The sequence below is a fragment of the Callionymus lyra genome, chromosome 1, assembly GCF_982586985.1.
Source record: "Callionymus lyra chromosome 1, fCalLyr1.hap1.1, whole genome shotgun sequence".
Taxonomy (NCBI): Eukaryota; Metazoa; Chordata; class Actinopteri; order Syngnathiformes; family Callionymidae; genus Callionymus; species Callionymus lyra.
The window spans coordinates 17,236,142-17,253,037 of NC_141818.1; the positions used below are offsets into that span (position 1 = coordinate 17,236,142).

The following is a 16,896-nucleotide window of genomic DNA, read 5'->3' on the forward strand; positions in this document are numbered from 1 at the left end:
ATTCATATTCATATTGCAGAAGCATGTGATGTAGTTATGCTACTGGTGTGTGTGTTTGTTTAATTGAACGCAATGTTCCTCGCTGCAGTACCGCGGGCAGCGGCTAGAGGCGCTCGTGCTGCTGAGCCAGCAGGGCTGCTAAAGAGCTCTGGGTGTCTCTACCGTCGGGAGTCGTCCGTCCAGGCGCGGGTGTCAGGACATCAAACTAAGCCCGAATAAGCCGGAGACTTGTCAGGATAATCCGCTTAGCGAGTCGCCAACAATGAAAAACGCACTACTTAGTTGAGGTAAGCTCGAAGCGAAGGGAAAAGTTTTTGCGCTAACTTTGCGTTAGCCATCCGAGCTAGCTAACGTTAAATCTCTGCTTCTCAGTTACCTGGCGTTTTTTTCAGTGAAACACAGTTAACTTTCGATGGGTTAACCAGCGGCTCCTACTAGTCTCGACCAACCGCTCGGATCGATGGCCTCGCCCGGGTTCGACGGTTCAACATATGCGGGGGAAGACTTTTGACTCGAGTGCTGTCAACAAACGCTGTGACGTTAGCTAGCCTGCTAGCTGCTGCTCTGCTACCACCGCCACCATGGCCAAGACACTGAACGGCCGGGATTCCTTCGACACCCGCAGCATCCGGACCATCAGCAGCAGCCACATGGGAGACGAGAGCTCGCTCGGTTCCGACTCCGAGATGAACGGCTTCACCAGCGAGAGACAAACGGACAAATATGGATTCATCGGAGGAGCTCAGCAGTACTCGGAGGAATCGTAAGTCTCAGTGTGAAGTTTGGTGTTTTTTTTGTTTGGGGTGTGACATGATGGGCTCACTTTCATCTGTCACTGGAACGAGTCTTTATTTATGAAGAACAAATAATCTTTGTTTCTGTGACAAGTGAGTCATGGACGTTTCATGTTAAAGGCAAACAAAGTGGCCTTTGTTTTTTGTTTTTTTCTAATGTCTTGAAGAATTTGTTCGATAGATACTGTAGATATTTGCTCACTGACATCATCTTTACAACCAATACAACAACACTCCTAAATACATTTTTGTGTCATTAATAATACTGCAAGTTCAGTTGTTGCCACTGCCTGAAGGTTAGATGACAGATCAGACCAAACACAAACACACAAGTTTATATATGTATTGTTATGATGATCTTTAAGTAAGTAAGTAAGTCATTTTTATTTGTATAGCGCTTTTCCAGACCAGGGTCACAAAGCGCTTAAAGAATCAAAACAATATTCAATAAAGTATAAACTTTAAAGATCAAGATAAAACTGATAACACAACAGGAGTTCCAGAAAATCAAGGAAACGCCTGAACAAATAAAAATGTCTTAAGATGTTTCTTAAAGGAGTCAGTAGACTCCATAAATCCATAAAGACGATAAGATAACCTAGATCATGGCATTATAATATTTATCTATAAATATATTTACCCGTTTCCACCTAAAATATAAGATCAAACTGTTGGGTTAAGTTAACATATTATTGGTAAAATTGTTCATTTTGTTTACATCTTGCTTTTCTATCTCACCATTGTTTCAAGTGTTCCCATGTAGGCCTGCTTTTTATTTTCTGCTAACATCTTGTCATTTGGTCAGAATCCAACATTAGCCACACAAACCTCCCACATTAAAAAAAAAAAAGCAAAGCTCAGACAGTTTAATCATTTCAATTGGGGGAAATTCTAGTCTCATCTTCCGGACGATGGTGCCAGGACTGATTATGGGATCAGACCAGGACGACGAGACACAACACCGTCTATTTAGAGTCAAACTACGAGCTTCTTAAATGCTCACTCACCTACTTGAACTCTTAAGCTCTCATCTGCGATAAAACCTTTTTGTGTGACCAACAAACATTTGACTGGTTAATTGTTTTCCTGCAGCTATTGAACCGTGTTTCTGTTTAGTGTTTTTAAAACGTGTGCACGTTGAGGGGTAACAAGATCCTATTCTGTCACTGTATGTTATCAGATTGTGGGAGTTCCTCTTGCTCAAGTCGAGGGTTGGATTTGGGAAAACAAGCCATGTGATTTCAAATGTGATTTCAGGACTATGAATCTAATTAAGAAGGTTTTTATGTCCCTGCCTTTCAGCAAACAGAATTTTAACTCATGAATAAACCAAACACTGCTTCACACTGATAAGATAAAAAAATATATATACACTTAAACCTTTTTAAGAGCTCAGTGTTTAATGTAAAATTAAAACTTGTCGGTTAATGATTCACCAACAAGTCTAACTAGGTCCTGCTGGTGCCATTAGGTTAGATGATGTGCTTATTGTATATTACTTTAAAAATAGTCCTTTTTTATTCTTCATTTCCTGACATCGAATAAACCTCAAGTTCAAAACACATTAAGAATCTTGTGTTTATCCCTTAGCAACGCTAAATAACTCCTGGTCATTCCCTCTCACCCAATTTCCATATAATTATGTGACCAGATGCTAAATAAATTGTTTTTTTACTTGCATTATAAATAGAACCTTTCCTAGTCTGATCCATCTTAAGTAAAATTATGTATGTAACGTATCGCCAGATTCTTGGCAATTCAGGCCCCTAATGTATACTAGTAATAATGACATGGATGACAAGTCTATTAATTGGAACAGAATTCATATTTTGAGTTGATCATTTAGAACCCCTATACACCATGCTGTATATGTTGAAATGTATTCACAGTAAATCTACATATTCACAGCTTTTCCTTACACTGTTACTGCAAATTGTCACCCTTTACTATAAATGATTTCTGAAAAAATTGGCGGGGAGTGTCCAATAAGTGTTGGTTGTCGAGACATGTGCTGGAGTGTTGCTACATGCTCCCAAATATCTGACTTTAACCCTCTTTTTTATATGTAGCAGCAGCTGTAGCTCTTAGCTAACTGAGCTGACTCTTTAGCTCAGCATTTTCTGACCCTTTCACAACAATATCCTGACAATACCATTTCCTGTAAACGATTTCAAATGATGTATTCGTCCTAAATCCTGGATACATTACTTGGAAAGCTGGATACTTCCTGACTCTGAGGCTCTGGCAGCCACAACATTTGTGCCCAGTAACTGCAGGGCCTCTCTTGGCTCCATGTGTCCACAAACGCTGGGTTGTACTTGCGCTGCTTGGCACTGATCTAAAGTAATGTCTCTCCTCTTTGGAAGCTGAGGCAGCACTTCACCATATTGCTGCACGGCCTCACCGCTCCTCGAAATAAAAGACGAAGGTCCTTGAGTTAAAAAAGATCTTTGAAGTTGTGCTGGGAGGAATTACAGGCTTGTCCTGATGAGATAATTGTATTGCTCGGTTAAACATCAGACCTCGCTCGTGATGTTGGTTCCAGTCTGCTAGCGGTTCTCCTTTTCATTTGATAAATACAACGTTTGTTAGTTGTTGTCGTGGTCTCACCTAAAATGTTTAAGGTACATCACAGGAAAAATCCTCTTTGAGTCTAAACATGTTACATCATTAAATGGTCGCAAGCTGGTGGCTATTCTTGTTCTTTGGAGTGTTTTTATAAGACCGAGGGCCACACATGAAGATCCTATGCCCAAAGAGGGAGGCTTCTCGTGATGATGTCAAACTGCTGAGACAACATTCGAGTGCTTAATTTATTTATTTTTAATATTCTTTTTGTTATAACAAATGTAGTGTTTTACTTTAATACAGGGCTGGATATCAAACTTTCGTTTTTTGGAGGCACCGACAGAAATGCTTTGGTAGTATAGAATACAGTATAGAAACACATTGCCAAGTTTCTGTAAACATGTATAATTATAAAAATCCTATCAACTATAAATCCTATAACTATCAAGTTTTTTTTTTGTTAGAAAAGCGTTCGTTTGCGCTGGAAATGTTATTTATAATTTTTTTTTAAGAAAACGGCTTCCAAGCAGAAAGGCAATATACCAAAGCTGAAAATTTGAACTCAACATTTCTGTTAGGTGTAATGTAACCTTCTTTTGTAATAATTAATGTTATATGTATCCATGTGACGGCATCAGTACCGGTATTCACAGTCCTACTTTGATGTCTTCTGATCTGCAATATTTTATTTTATTTTATTTTTTTGTTGCACGCTTTTGTTCAAGCCTGCGGGGAATTTTTAAAAACAAAATAAAAATGCTGATTTAAATTATGAGCAGCGTTTAACTGTTCATGTCTTGATATGTCTGTTCCTTGTCTTCTCAGAGCTCAGGATGTGCCCACTGCCGTCCTGAGGCAGAGGGAGGTGAAGTGGCTGGACATGCTGAACCACTGGGACAAGTGGATGATCAAGAGATATAACAAGGTCAGTGTTTTCCTGAACAGTGGATCCAATGATGAAATTGTTTGCTCGCGCGCTCTTGAGAACATGACGTAGGCGGCTTCTCTTTGCCTACCTGGGGAAGATCTTTCAGCGATTCCACACGGAGGTGCAACCTAACCTCATTTCCATGAGTCAGCAGCAGCAGGGCAGGACCTGACCTATCCAGTCATTACACCACGCAACATGTGACAAATGTTTTTCTTATTCAGGGTGGGGCTCCACCGACTTCTGCTCTGAGGAGACAGTCTAAATACGCCATGTGTGTTGATGTGTGTATAGACTATGTGTAGTCAAGTGCACAGGGAGGAATGTGCCAACTTGCATCACAAACTGAAGGTCATTGTTTTCATGCTCCACATTGTCTGTTCAGGATCGCAAATGTGGGCACTTTTTCTGTGTTATGAATAGTTTTCAAGCTACTTTACACTAATTTTTCTCTCAATTAAAATGTATATGTTATTTTATTTGAGTGTGAAAGAAAAGTGTTTATTTCAGGCATGTCCAAAGTGTGATTTAGTAATTGTATACATAAATATGTAATTATAATGTGACCTGTGGCCTCCAATTTATTATTAAACCAGATAATGTAAAATGCACAAATGATATATAATTTAAAATGTATGAATGTAAGAAGCTTTTTATGGCAAAATCCCATGAGTCAAATTAAACCCTACAGAGAGAACGTAGGTGTAAATTCTCTTTTCTAAATACTTTCAATGTTGGCCTGTGAAAAAGTTGTCAATGTTTTAAAATGGTAGAATATACAACCACTTTTTTATTTTGAACTTCTGAATGAAATAACTCTTGGTATGATGTCACTATTCACAAACGCCTGTGATCATTTTCACCTCGTCTGAAAACGTTTTGAGTCCCCTGGTTTGTTTGGTCGTCTCTGTGAAGCTTATAAAATATGACGGCTGTCGTTCTTATTCAAACACATTTTGTTCAATGATGTTGTAAAAGATCCAGAGTGCAGGAGTTGTACCAGCAGTCAGTGGCGTCTACTGCTTATGGTCCCGGCACACCAGTGATGTAATAGGTCACATACCTCTGCACAGAAACGGCGGCTTATCAGACTTTCAGACTCCCTAGTTTAACCCAAACTGAGATTTGACCACACAAGAGTGGAAACTGAAGTCATGTGTTGTTCTTAGCCAGTCACCGTGTGTGTGCAGTGATGGTTTGAACTGTAGACGTGAAGGTGAAACTCTCCCCTCTGATAAATGCTTCTGCATCTTTTTTCTGCCGCTCAGGTGAGGCTGCGCTGCCAGAAAGGAATCCCACCTGCGCTGCGAGGTCGAGCTTGGCTCTACCTGTCTGGAGGGAAAGTGAAACGAGAGCAGAACCAAGGGAAGTTCCAGGTCAGACAGCCGCTGCTCTCACTTCTTTCTTCTTCTTTAAAACCGCTATCGACATCAGTAACTGAAACTGTGGCTTTACTCTGGTGTTTCTATTGAGGCCGAGAAATGAAAGTTACTACCTGGATATTAATGATATTTGACTTGAACTATTTGACTCATTTTTGCATTGTCAGTGTATGGAATTATATCAGTGCCATCAAAATATTTAATGTTTATATTTGTAAATAATGGAAGTGAATGGTTTGTATATTGAAAGTTTTATTTTTTCAAGATTACTTTTTTGTAAATGATTCAAATTCAAAATGAATTAGTATTTGTACACATAGTTTGATAATTTAATTTAATTTAAATATTATTTAATAATAATAATTTTCTAAATTCAGTATTTTAAAATTAATAGCCATTGAAATAAAATTGTGAGCATAATAATGCCACCAGATAATAGTACTTACAGCCAATGCAACGTGCAGGCGACCACTTGACAAACGTTTTTATACAAATGTAAAAGGCTATGAACTTTAAAAAAAAAAAGATTTAATTTAGTTTTGATTAATTGGAATTAGAATATCGAACTCTATGTGTGTAAAAAAAACAAAAAACAAAAAAAACAATCTCTTTTAGTATTTCCTTAATTGAGTTATTAAAAAACATATTGAACCTTTCATTATACAATTGTTGAATTTAAATATTCATTAAAAACTAATTCAACCTTTTAGTATCTTTTAAAATAAATGTATTCAATAACGTATCTAATTCAATGCTTAGAAAACTGTATAGTTTCAACAGTTAAAATGTTAAATTCAACCATTCAATATTCTGATTAACTACCATAGTAACCGTGAATAAAGGACGGCTCAGGACAATGGACTGTATTGATTAGCTAACCAGGGGTTTCCTTATCCATGTGTCAGGAGCTGGACAGTCAACCAGGGGACCCCAAATGGGTCGACGTCATTGAGAAAGATCTGCATCGTCAGTTTCCATTCCACGAGATGTTTGTGTCACGAGGAGGACACGGGTGAGTCCAGAAAGAAGTTGATAATAATCCTTGATGGACGGTTGTTTAATAGTCTTCTGTGTCTCCGCAGGCAGAAGGATCTGTTCCGGGTGCTGAAGGCCTACACTCTGTACCGACCCGAGGAGGGATACTGTCAAGCTCAGGCTCCCATCGCAGCTGTGCTGCTCATGCACATGCCTGCTGAGGTAATCCACAGTTTTCATCTGACTGGAGCCAAAGTGAAGCTGAATAATTGGTCGTTGATAATACATTTAAAAAAAGGGTTGTTTGTGGAAATAACATCATAACAAGTGATTGACGATGACTGTTTGGTCTCATTTTATTTGGATATTTTTACATAGTCACTGTAAACAGTTAAGAAAGATATTATCTGATCATGTTTTACCAAGAGAAGCTGCGTTTGTCTTCTGAAGTGACTCCACCTCAACAGCCTCGCCCTGATAATTTAAAAAGTGTGATAAATAACACACATAACACTTGCCTGTGGGTTGAGAAAAAAGTTCAACAGAATAAATAAAGCGATGACTGATTAAAAATAGTGTTAACACTGAGTTGTCAGTATGTTCCTCCTTGTGGAAGTGCAATCAGAATATCTTTTTACATATATATATATATATATATATATATATATATATATATATATATATAATTGGTCGTTGATAATACATATAATATATATATATATATATACATATATATATATATATATATATATATATATATATATATATTGAAATTAAGTTGTTAGCATTTAACTTATTTTAACACTTGAATTCAATAGTTTATATTTTAATAATTGAAAGAAAAGGAAAAGGAAACATTTTTTTATACATGGTTTGATTCCAATAATTATTTTATTTTATTTACCTCAATATACACTATTGTAGTTTGTTGCCTTTAAAAAAAAAAAGAAAAAAAGATGTTAAAAAAGTCAGTAAAGACTTCGATCGTCATGTGATCGTACTAGGTCACCGGATTGGCTGAAAGTTTGATCGAGTAAATTGAACCATTCAATATTTTTTTCCATACTCCCAATGTAGGCAAGTTGTTAACCCACAAACTAAAACTAATTTAATTTCATATTTCTTTCATAATACGTTTGCTTATTTCCCCCTTTTTATTTGATTTGCAGTGTTAGTTGCATAACAATATTTAATATGCCAAAAAACGTTATTTTATCCATCATGGTAATAGTCGAAGGACGAGGTGGAGAAGTGGTTACAGCCTCTACAGTTGTGTAGCAGTTGTGTAGCAGTTGTGTATCAGCCCACATCAATAGAACACTTTCAGTATTTACCAGTTCATTTACTCGACTCTCGACGTCAAACCAAGTCCACAGGAGTCAGTTTAAAAAAAAGGGGCTGTTTCTTTTACTTTTATTATCAAAAGAAGCAATTTCCTGTTCCAGCGTTGCTCGCATGTGAGCGCAGATAAATGTCCTCCAGACCGTCTGACATCACCATCTGTATGTTTTTCCACAGGATGCCTTCTGGGGACTGGTGCAGATCTGTGAGAAGTATCTTCCTGGCTACTACAGCCCGGGCCTGGTGAGGCTGCTGCACATCAGCAACTTTTAAAGACTGAAGCTCTTTGTGTTTTTCTTAATAAAGCTGTGATTCGACTATAAAAGTGTAGTTGACTGTAACAGTAAAAAGAAGTTTAATAAGTGTTCACACTTTATTAAGTTTAATTGGATGGAAGCTTGAAGAGACCTAATAAACGACAACATGTGTTCTGGTATGGAATCAACGTTCATGTTGTTTCTCACCCGTGTGACCTTCAGGAAGCGATCCAGTTGGACGGCGAGATCCTCTTCGCTCTGCTGCGACGCACCTCCCCGCTTTCCTACCGCCACCTGGAGAAGCACAAGATCGACCCCATCCTCTACATGACGGAGTGGTTCATGTGCGCCTTCTCCAGGACGCTGCCCTGGGCCTCAGTGCTGCGGGTGTGGGACATGTTCCTCTGCGACGGTGAGAACTCAAGTCTCTTGAAGTCGATTTAGAAAGTGAATTCAATATTTCTTTACCTCTCAGGAGTGAAGATCATATTCAGAGTGGGTCTGGTGCTGCTCAAGTCTATGCTGGGAACTCGGGAGAAGCTGAAGGCGTGTCAGGGTCAGTACGAAACCATGGAGCTTCTCCGAGCCATCGAGCCCAGATACATGCAGGAGGGCTTCCTGGTCCGAGAGGTGAGAACTCTTTTGCTTCCTTCATGATTGAGTAAACACTTGTCATTATGTAACACACTCTTTCTCCAATATATTTTGAGTTAATTTCACTTCCCCTAATAAGTTCTTGATGTAAAAGTCTGACAACCACAGAAACTTTTGAGGGATAATGGATCATAAAGCAGTTAAAAGTCTGACTTGGTTCCCTCTGCAAATGATGTGCTGATGGAAGTACTGATTTATTTGATGTGAGAAAAACAACAATTAGCTCTTGACAAAGAATGATTTTATTTTGATAATTTAGTAATAAATGTCAATACTATGTTTTTAAATATTGATGTAGAAGAAAGTCTCAACCTTTTCGAAGAACCATGTGAGTTCATGAAGAACCAAAACAAAAAGATATTAGTCTTATGTTTAAAATTGATAATAAAAGAAGATAAACACAGCATCAGTTCAGCATCATGGCTGGAAGTATATAATATAAATGCTATTGATTAGTTTATTTATTCAAGGGATTTCAATTTTAACATTTTTTCTTTGTTTCTTTTTTGTTATTCTTCTTTTGTTGAGGTGTTGATGTTTTATTTTCATTTTATAATAATTCAGGCAAAAGAACACAGCCATATTCAGCCCTGACTCAAATGCAAAAATGGGAATGGAACTGCATTTATTCTTTCTTTTATATGCATTTAAATGAAAATAACAATAATAAGAGATGTATTAGATTTACAGATCTTTTTTTTTTTTTGTTACCATATATTGAGCTCAGTCAGTGTTTAATAGCATTTTATTCATACTTTAATAATGTTTAATCAGTAATTGAGAATTGTTTTTTTAATTATACTACTTAAGTATTTCAACTTTAAACTTGATCATCAATATTTCCACCTTTAGGGGGCAGCACACGCATGAATAAAAGTAAGTAATTTATAAGCCTGAAGTTTTTTAGCAAAGAAATGAAGGAAAGATGAACTTTAAATCCTGCAGTCAAAGTGAGTTGAAGACAGGAACAGATTATAAACTCTTCACTGACTTCTGGACGGAGTCAACGTCCCGTTTCTTGTGTTGCGTCTCTGTTCACGCAGACAAAAGCGGCTCTTGTGTGCAGAACTGTCAAAAACCCTGACACCCATGTTCCACTCGCTCTTCCCTTCCGTCGGAAACCGCCGTCAATGACTCTTTTGTGTCTGCGTCAGATCCTGGAGGTCCCGGTGACGGCCCGAGACGTGGAGAGGGAGAATCACAGCCAGCTGAAGCGCTGGAAGAAGAACCGCGGCGAGCTCAACTTCAAATCTCCTCCCAGGATGCACGGCGCTCGCCTCATCATGCTGGCCGACCCGCCGCGGCGCCAGGACCTGCAGCAGAACCCCACCATCGTGCTGGAGACGCCCACGCTGCCGCTGAGGAAGGACAAGAAGGGCTCGAGGAAGAGCAAGAACAAGGCGCCTCTGGTGGAGATTCCGAACCCGTATCCGCTCCCCATTGACAGTCCTGCTCCTGCAGCTGATCCTCCAGCTGATCCTCCAGCGCCACCTGCAGACAGAGAGACGCCACAGACTGAAACAGACTCTTCTCTGCTGCAGACGGCGCCACCTGCTGATCAACCTCTTGAGGATCAACCTGTTACTGATCAACCTCTTGCTGATCAACCTGTTGCTGATCAACCTCTTACTGATCAACCTCTTACTGATCAACCTCTAACTGATCAACCTCTAACTGATCAACCTGTTGCTGATCAACCTCTAACTGATCAACCTGTTGCTGATCAACCTCCTGTTGATCAACCTCCTGCCAAAGAGTGTCTCCAAAAATCCACACAAAGCATTAGCAGCACAGAGCAGGACACATACCTGTAACTGTGAGTGTGTGAGAGACACAAGCACCAGCATCATCAGCCACACACTTTACACACACACACTTTACACACACGCACACGTTGCTTTCTCATCTGGTCCGACAGTGTTTCGCTGACCACATCCAAAGAGCAAAATTACACACCTTTCTGGCCGAAGACACACAACTACACTATAATCAAATGCTGCTGTTTGATCGCACTAAAGACATCAACATGACGTTAAGAGAAGTTGTGTAGTGACAATCTTGCTTCACGTCCTCCTGGAAACAAAGCTGGAAGTTGTCAGCATGTTCAACAGAGCGAGTGTGTTTTGCTTCCTCTTTACATGTCTTACAATCATAACTGTCACTCCACAGCCTGTCAATCATCTTGACGTCGATCCCCATGTGTCGTGTTACGTAACAAGAAGTGTCAGCATTTATTTGAACACACAAAAGTCTAATGAGAAAGCCTAAGAAAGTGAGTTGCTGTTGATATGTTGGTGGTTTGATGTTGTTGAAACTGTTACACACAATGAAGTCAAAGTCACTTTACCGTCTTCCATGATTCCAATCAGCCGTTACATTATGACCAGCAGGGTTTATATTGTGTTGGTCTTTCTACAAACACTGCAGCTCCTTATAAAGGTCAGAGGATGGACTTCTTAATGACCTCTGACCTCTCCGCTCTTGAACTGATCCTGAATCAGCAGATGTTCATAATGTTGTTGTTTTTTTTAAATGCATTCTATCGTCGGTGCAGTGTTGTCACAGAGAAGCCTTATATTTCAATTGTGTTCCACACCAGCATATTCCTTGGTTTTAACCAATCACAGCAGGACTGCGAGGTGGATTCAGAGTTCAGAGTGGAGTTGTCTTAACTTTTGGATTGAGGAAACTGAAGTATTTTCTGAGTCTTCAGTTATTTATTTAGCTTTTTGCATCAGTTGTACTGTTTGGTTTCACTAATTCTTACTGGCCAAACCGAGCGGGGGAGTCGAGCAGGAAAGCGAGGGAACACGACGTTCCTCCCTTGACACGAACATGCCTTTTGTTTTTTAATCTCTTATCAGTTCAAAATGTTGCCTTCTGCCAAATACCGACCTTGTTAAAGTAGAAACAGCCTTTTATTTCCGGGGACACTGTGACTCCTTAACACTACATGGTTCTGTATCAGTGGTCCAGTGTGAGGTTCAAATCCTCTGGAGAGAAGTGACATTTCAGTGGCGGCCTCTGTAGATGGACAATCACTCGAGTGCGTTTGAGCACGAAGGGAAAAGACAAGAGACGCGTATAAGCATGTAAATACTTTTGAAACGAGTTATTGGATTAAAGAAAATCTGTCTATATTGATCACAATGTTTCACTTTTCTTTATGCAATAGTTTTTAGTTGCTTGTATATGTACACGACCTTTCGCCTGGCTGTCCTGTTTTTAACTTAACGTTCAAGTTGTGATTTCTATTGATATATTTTGGATGCGTGATAAGAAAGATAATCTCCATCAACAGCATGTTGTTATAACCAGATCGTACGACGCTTGTCAACCAGTTGGCATTGTTTGTTGTTTTAAGTTGACCTGCGAGTGATTGAACTTGAGTGACAGCTGGGAAGTGTCCTGACATCACATGGGGAGATTTTTGCAAATAAATGAAAAACAAAATGCAATAATCGTGTTGGTTTTTATTTGCTTTGTATTTACAGCATTTATTTTCTTGTGGTGTAAAGTGCTCGCCGGCAGATGGCGCCAGATGTCGTTTTTTTCCCCCCGTTAGTCGTGTTCACCACGTAAAGCAAGATAATTCAGGTGATGCAAAGACCCTCATATTTAACGAAACCGAATCCAAATAATCTTATTAAACTTGCGATATAGATATTTTTTTGCTTAATTTATTTTAACATCCGTCAGTATTTTCCCTGTTGTTCTTTTTTCTTATTTAAGTAATTAGAAAATAAAAAAACTTTTGATTTTGTGATGGGATATATGTATGACTATTCCATTAGGACAATAAAAATATAAATAAAAAAATAATATTGCATAAAAGGGAATGACAAAACTGTAGTAATTTAAGCCCAGAACCATACAACTGTAATAATAAAAATGAAAAATATTTAGGAAAGAAAAGTATATATAAATGGGTATTTAAAAAAAAATCAAATACTATGTTTTTTCGTACATAAAGTTACACGTTATTCTTTAAGCAGAAACTTAAAACACAATACAAATCTAATGTCTTGGCATCATGTCATATGCCTTTTAAAACTGGATCCACACAACAAGAACTTCTCACACGTTGCCTCGACCACCCGTGTGTTGCTGGGCATCCACAGGAAGGTGATTGACTTCTGGGCTGCTGGGAAATATGACTGAAAGGGAACAATAGGGAAGTGGCAAAAAGTAAAACCAAAGATTTACGAGACGATTGTTGACAGAGAAAACAAAGTGACTCACGTTTTACGTAAATAACCAGGATGCAACAAGTATTACAACTGCAACTTGTTTATTAAACAGGTTTCTTGTTTTGACATGAACATAATATTTAGAATAGAAGGAAGCATTAGTTCAAAGGAGTAAGAGGTGAACAAAAACAACCTGGGATAATAAATTAACACGTTTCCTGTTGTGTATTTTGTTAGCAGTAGGTGACAAAAGGCTTTAATATAACAAAGTAATGCGAACAATACATTTTGATGCACTTGAAAAAGCATCAAATTTAGATTAAAAACAAAAATTGAGCAGATTAAAAAAATACTGTCACCTACAGACACATCTAGTGTCTGTTGAACAGCAAATAGTATTTCATTGGTTATGATGGTTGATCAGAGATCATTGGACTGATAATGCTTATTAACCCGCAGGCAACATGAGGCCCACAGACTTTACAAATCAACCTTTACATTCTGTTTGTCGGAGGTTTTAAATTTACAGTTAAGCTTGGTTAATTAAGTTATATAGATTTTCTTTCGATCCATTCCAGATGTGAACGACTCTTCTTTAGGGCAGAAACCTACAGAAAACCGGACACAGGAAAATACTGCCTTAGGACCGACCAAAAATAAAAAGAACACAAGGGTTATCTCTATTTTGCATTCCCATTTTCATCGTTTTTATCTGTCTTTTCAAATAATCCGCAGCCATTTTGTTGTGGACCAGTGACATTAGTGGTTGGGGCTATGAGATGCATTTACTAACATAGTGTCTGGTCTTGGTCTCGAGACAACTTATATGTGATGTCGTTCCTGTCTTGGTCTGGATCATGTTTTTATCTTTATCTTTTATGCTTTTAGACTAATCCTAACAGTCCACCCCACAGAGATCAATTGACAGAATATCACCAAAACTGTTGTGTGTATTATGTGTGTATCAGGTTTGGCCTCTCTGATCTGGAAAACGTCATGTTCTTTATTCAAACTGTCTTTGTTTCGATCTCGAAACCCTTCAGTCTTGGAAGGGAAGGGTCTCAATAGTCTATGGTCTTGGCAGTGTCTTGGTCTCAATAGACTATAGTTTTGGTAGTGTCTTGGTCTCAATAGTCGATGGTCTTGGTAGTGTCTTGGTCTCAATAGTCTATGGTCTCGGTAGTGTCTTGGTCTCAGTAGTCTATGGTCTTGGTAGTGTTTTGGTCTCAATAGTCTATGGTCTCGGTAGTGTCTTGGTCTCAGTAGTCTATGGCCTTGGTAGTGTCTTGGTCTCAATAGTCTATGGTCTCAGTAGTCTATGGTCTCGGTAGTGTCTTGGTCTCAGTAGTCTATGGCCTTGGTAGTGTCTTGGTCTCAATAGTCTATGGTCTCAGTAGTCTATGGTCTTAGTAGTGTCTTGGTCTCAGTAGTTTTTGGTCTTGATAGTGTTTTTTTTCTCAATAGTCTATGATCGTGGTACTGTCTTAGTCTCTGTAGTTTATGGTCTTGGGGGTGTCTTGGTATTGACTGAGGTCGGTCTACAAGGCTCCATAGAAATAAGTGATCACCGTTTTCTTGACCAACTAGTGGGGGGCAGCAAGAGCCTTCTTGTCCACATGAAGGAATGAAAACAGCCAATCAATAGACTGATAAGACCAGTTTAAAAAAAGGTTCAGAAAGAGTACTTTGAGAAACACTTTGACCCCCGAGACAATTGAGGTCACAGTGGTGTCCCTCCTTGTTAAGACTAATGACAGGTTGCTTTTCTTCCCCTAATTCCCAGGTTGACCTGCCGTGGAGCCTCCTCACCACCAGAGGTGTGGGCGCAGTGATTCTGCTGCAGGACAAATTGCTACCTTGACGGCCTCACTAACTCATTCCTAATGGTCCGGCAGGGCGTGAGCTGCAGCTGTCGACCTCTGCTCCTCTGGGGACGACGAGTGCGGGGTCCGAACAATTATCTTGTGTAATTCATCACCTCAGAACATTTATTGAATGCGCCTCGTGGGGTTTGTTGCATCTCATCTTCTCAGGTGGATTTTTTCTCCTGCAAGATAAAAGCTCTCGCTGGAGATTATCTCGGGCCGAGGCAGCGAGACAGTTAATGGAGGAGACCTCAGGAATGCATGCACTGTCACGCTTTCCCTCTTTGCATCGGACACCTGGACCTCTTTCAATGCCACCGTTGCATTTACATCTCAAAGGCGGACGGGCAAGAAGGCTCTCTCTGTGCTCGGATCCACCACTCCAGAGATGATCTGATTTATCTCTCCATCAACGGAAATATACGCCCTCGCAGGGCCATCGCGCCTCTCTCCTCCTCGGCGAGGAGGCATCGGGGCAGTAAAAAGAGAGACTTGTGGTCCCCCGTGTGATCCCAGACTTAACGGACCCCCGTCACAAAGCTTGATTCATGTGATGCGGGGCGACTCTCTCTCTCCTCTCCCAGGGCCCGGCGGGTTAAGGCTAAGCAAAGGCGCCTTGTGTTCCGCAGGTATCCAGTTCCCATGTTTGATGGAGCCTGACAGGTTGGCTCAGGTCAGAGCAGGAGGCCACGGTAACAAATATGAGGCCGGACTCTGTGATCCGCTCGGCACTTTCCGTGGCAGTGGGAGATAAAGTCTGAATTATTGCACTCGGGGAGAACGTTTGTCTTTGGCCGAGGGACTTAAACGAGGTAATTGAATCATCTGAGAGCCGTTTCTCTAACAATGAGGGGTCCATGACGTCCGGCCGACCCACAACACTCAACGAACGACAGAGAGGAGAGGCAGTGAAGGCACCATGATGAAGGGTGAAGGCGGTTATGACATATAGTTATGGAGGTTGCTGTACAAAACCACTGTCATTTTCACGTCACATTTTTATATTCAGTGACGCCAGGCCCGGTAAAAGTCCGGCACTTGATCAGATTTTATGTGGCCCGTGTTGTCAGAAATACACTATTATAACATTCTTATAATTGAGAAAATACAACTTTTAAAAGTCAGGCAAACTTTTTCATGACCAAAGATACAAATGAAATCAGTACAAAGATACTAATTCTCAAGTACTAAACATGTTCCCTGTCAATCTGTGAAGACGTTTCCAACTGGAGATGGTAGGTGCCTTATATTTTAAACTTACGAGTCCTGCAACAAACTGGCATTCTGTACAGGGTGTCCCCCTGTGACCCCCATAAGGGAATAAGATATTTAAAAAAAAAATAGAAAATGGATGGCTGAGAATAAGACAACTCTTGGGTTACATTTGGCCGACTTTGTTTTAACCATGATCAATGTGGCCGTCTTTCATGAAAGTGGGGACATCCCTGATCTAATCAAAAAAATACATTTCATAGAGGCTGTTTATGATTTGTTACACCAGGGCTGCCAATTTTCAGATAATATGAAGAGTGAGAGTTGAGTGCTATGATTCGCTCAGCAAAATAACATTAAAAAAAAAAATATTACTGTTTTTAAGTCCTCACCTCGTCCCATAGCGTCATAAAATATGATGATTAAATTACCAATTTCTCCAAAAGTCTACATTGAAATTGTTTTATATTTTGTGGGATAATAGTTAATAGTATAGAATAAGTAGAAGAGATCAACAGCAGTCATTGATCATAATTCTGAGGGTTTTTTCCGTTTGCGTTTGGGGAAATTACATAGACAAGAATTTGGGTTATTCTCGATTTAAGTGCAGCTCATGACCCGAGAAACCATAACTAGGGGTTGGAGTACGATGTTGACACAGTTGTGACCCAGGTGTCATTGTTCATGAAAACAGATGATTTCATCAACACCACATAACAGTTAAGATGCA

At 39.6% G+C, this 16,896-nt stretch overlaps 1 protein-coding gene across 3 annotated transcripts; it reads left to right on the top strand.

Annotated features, from left to right (window-relative positions):
- The first annotated feature begins 2 nt into the window (after window positions 1–2).
- LOC148088225 (TBC1 domain family member 10A-like) lies at window positions 3–12,351 on the top strand. Of its 3 annotated transcripts, none has more exons than XM_087795095.1 (10): window positions 3–287; window positions 373–763; window positions 4,188–4,287; window positions 5,559–5,666; window positions 6,578–6,684; window positions 6,755–6,869; window positions 8,166–8,231; window positions 8,468–8,657; window positions 8,721–8,875; window positions 10,054–12,351. In XM_087795095.1, exons 2-10 carry the CDS (start codon window positions 582–584, stop codon window positions 10,711–10,713), a joined length of 1,683 nt encoding a protein of 560 aa, XP_087651221.1. In that variant the 5' UTR covers window positions 3–287; window positions 373–581; the 3' UTR covers window positions 10,714–12,351. The 3 variants fall into 3 exon arrangements, with proteins under 3 accessions (XP_087651221.1, XP_087651228.1, XP_087651229.1); XM_087795102.1 differs by having other exon boundaries at window positions 393–763; XM_087795103.1 differs by having other exon boundaries at window positions 439–763.
- Window positions 12,352–16,896: the final 4,545 nt, after the last annotated feature.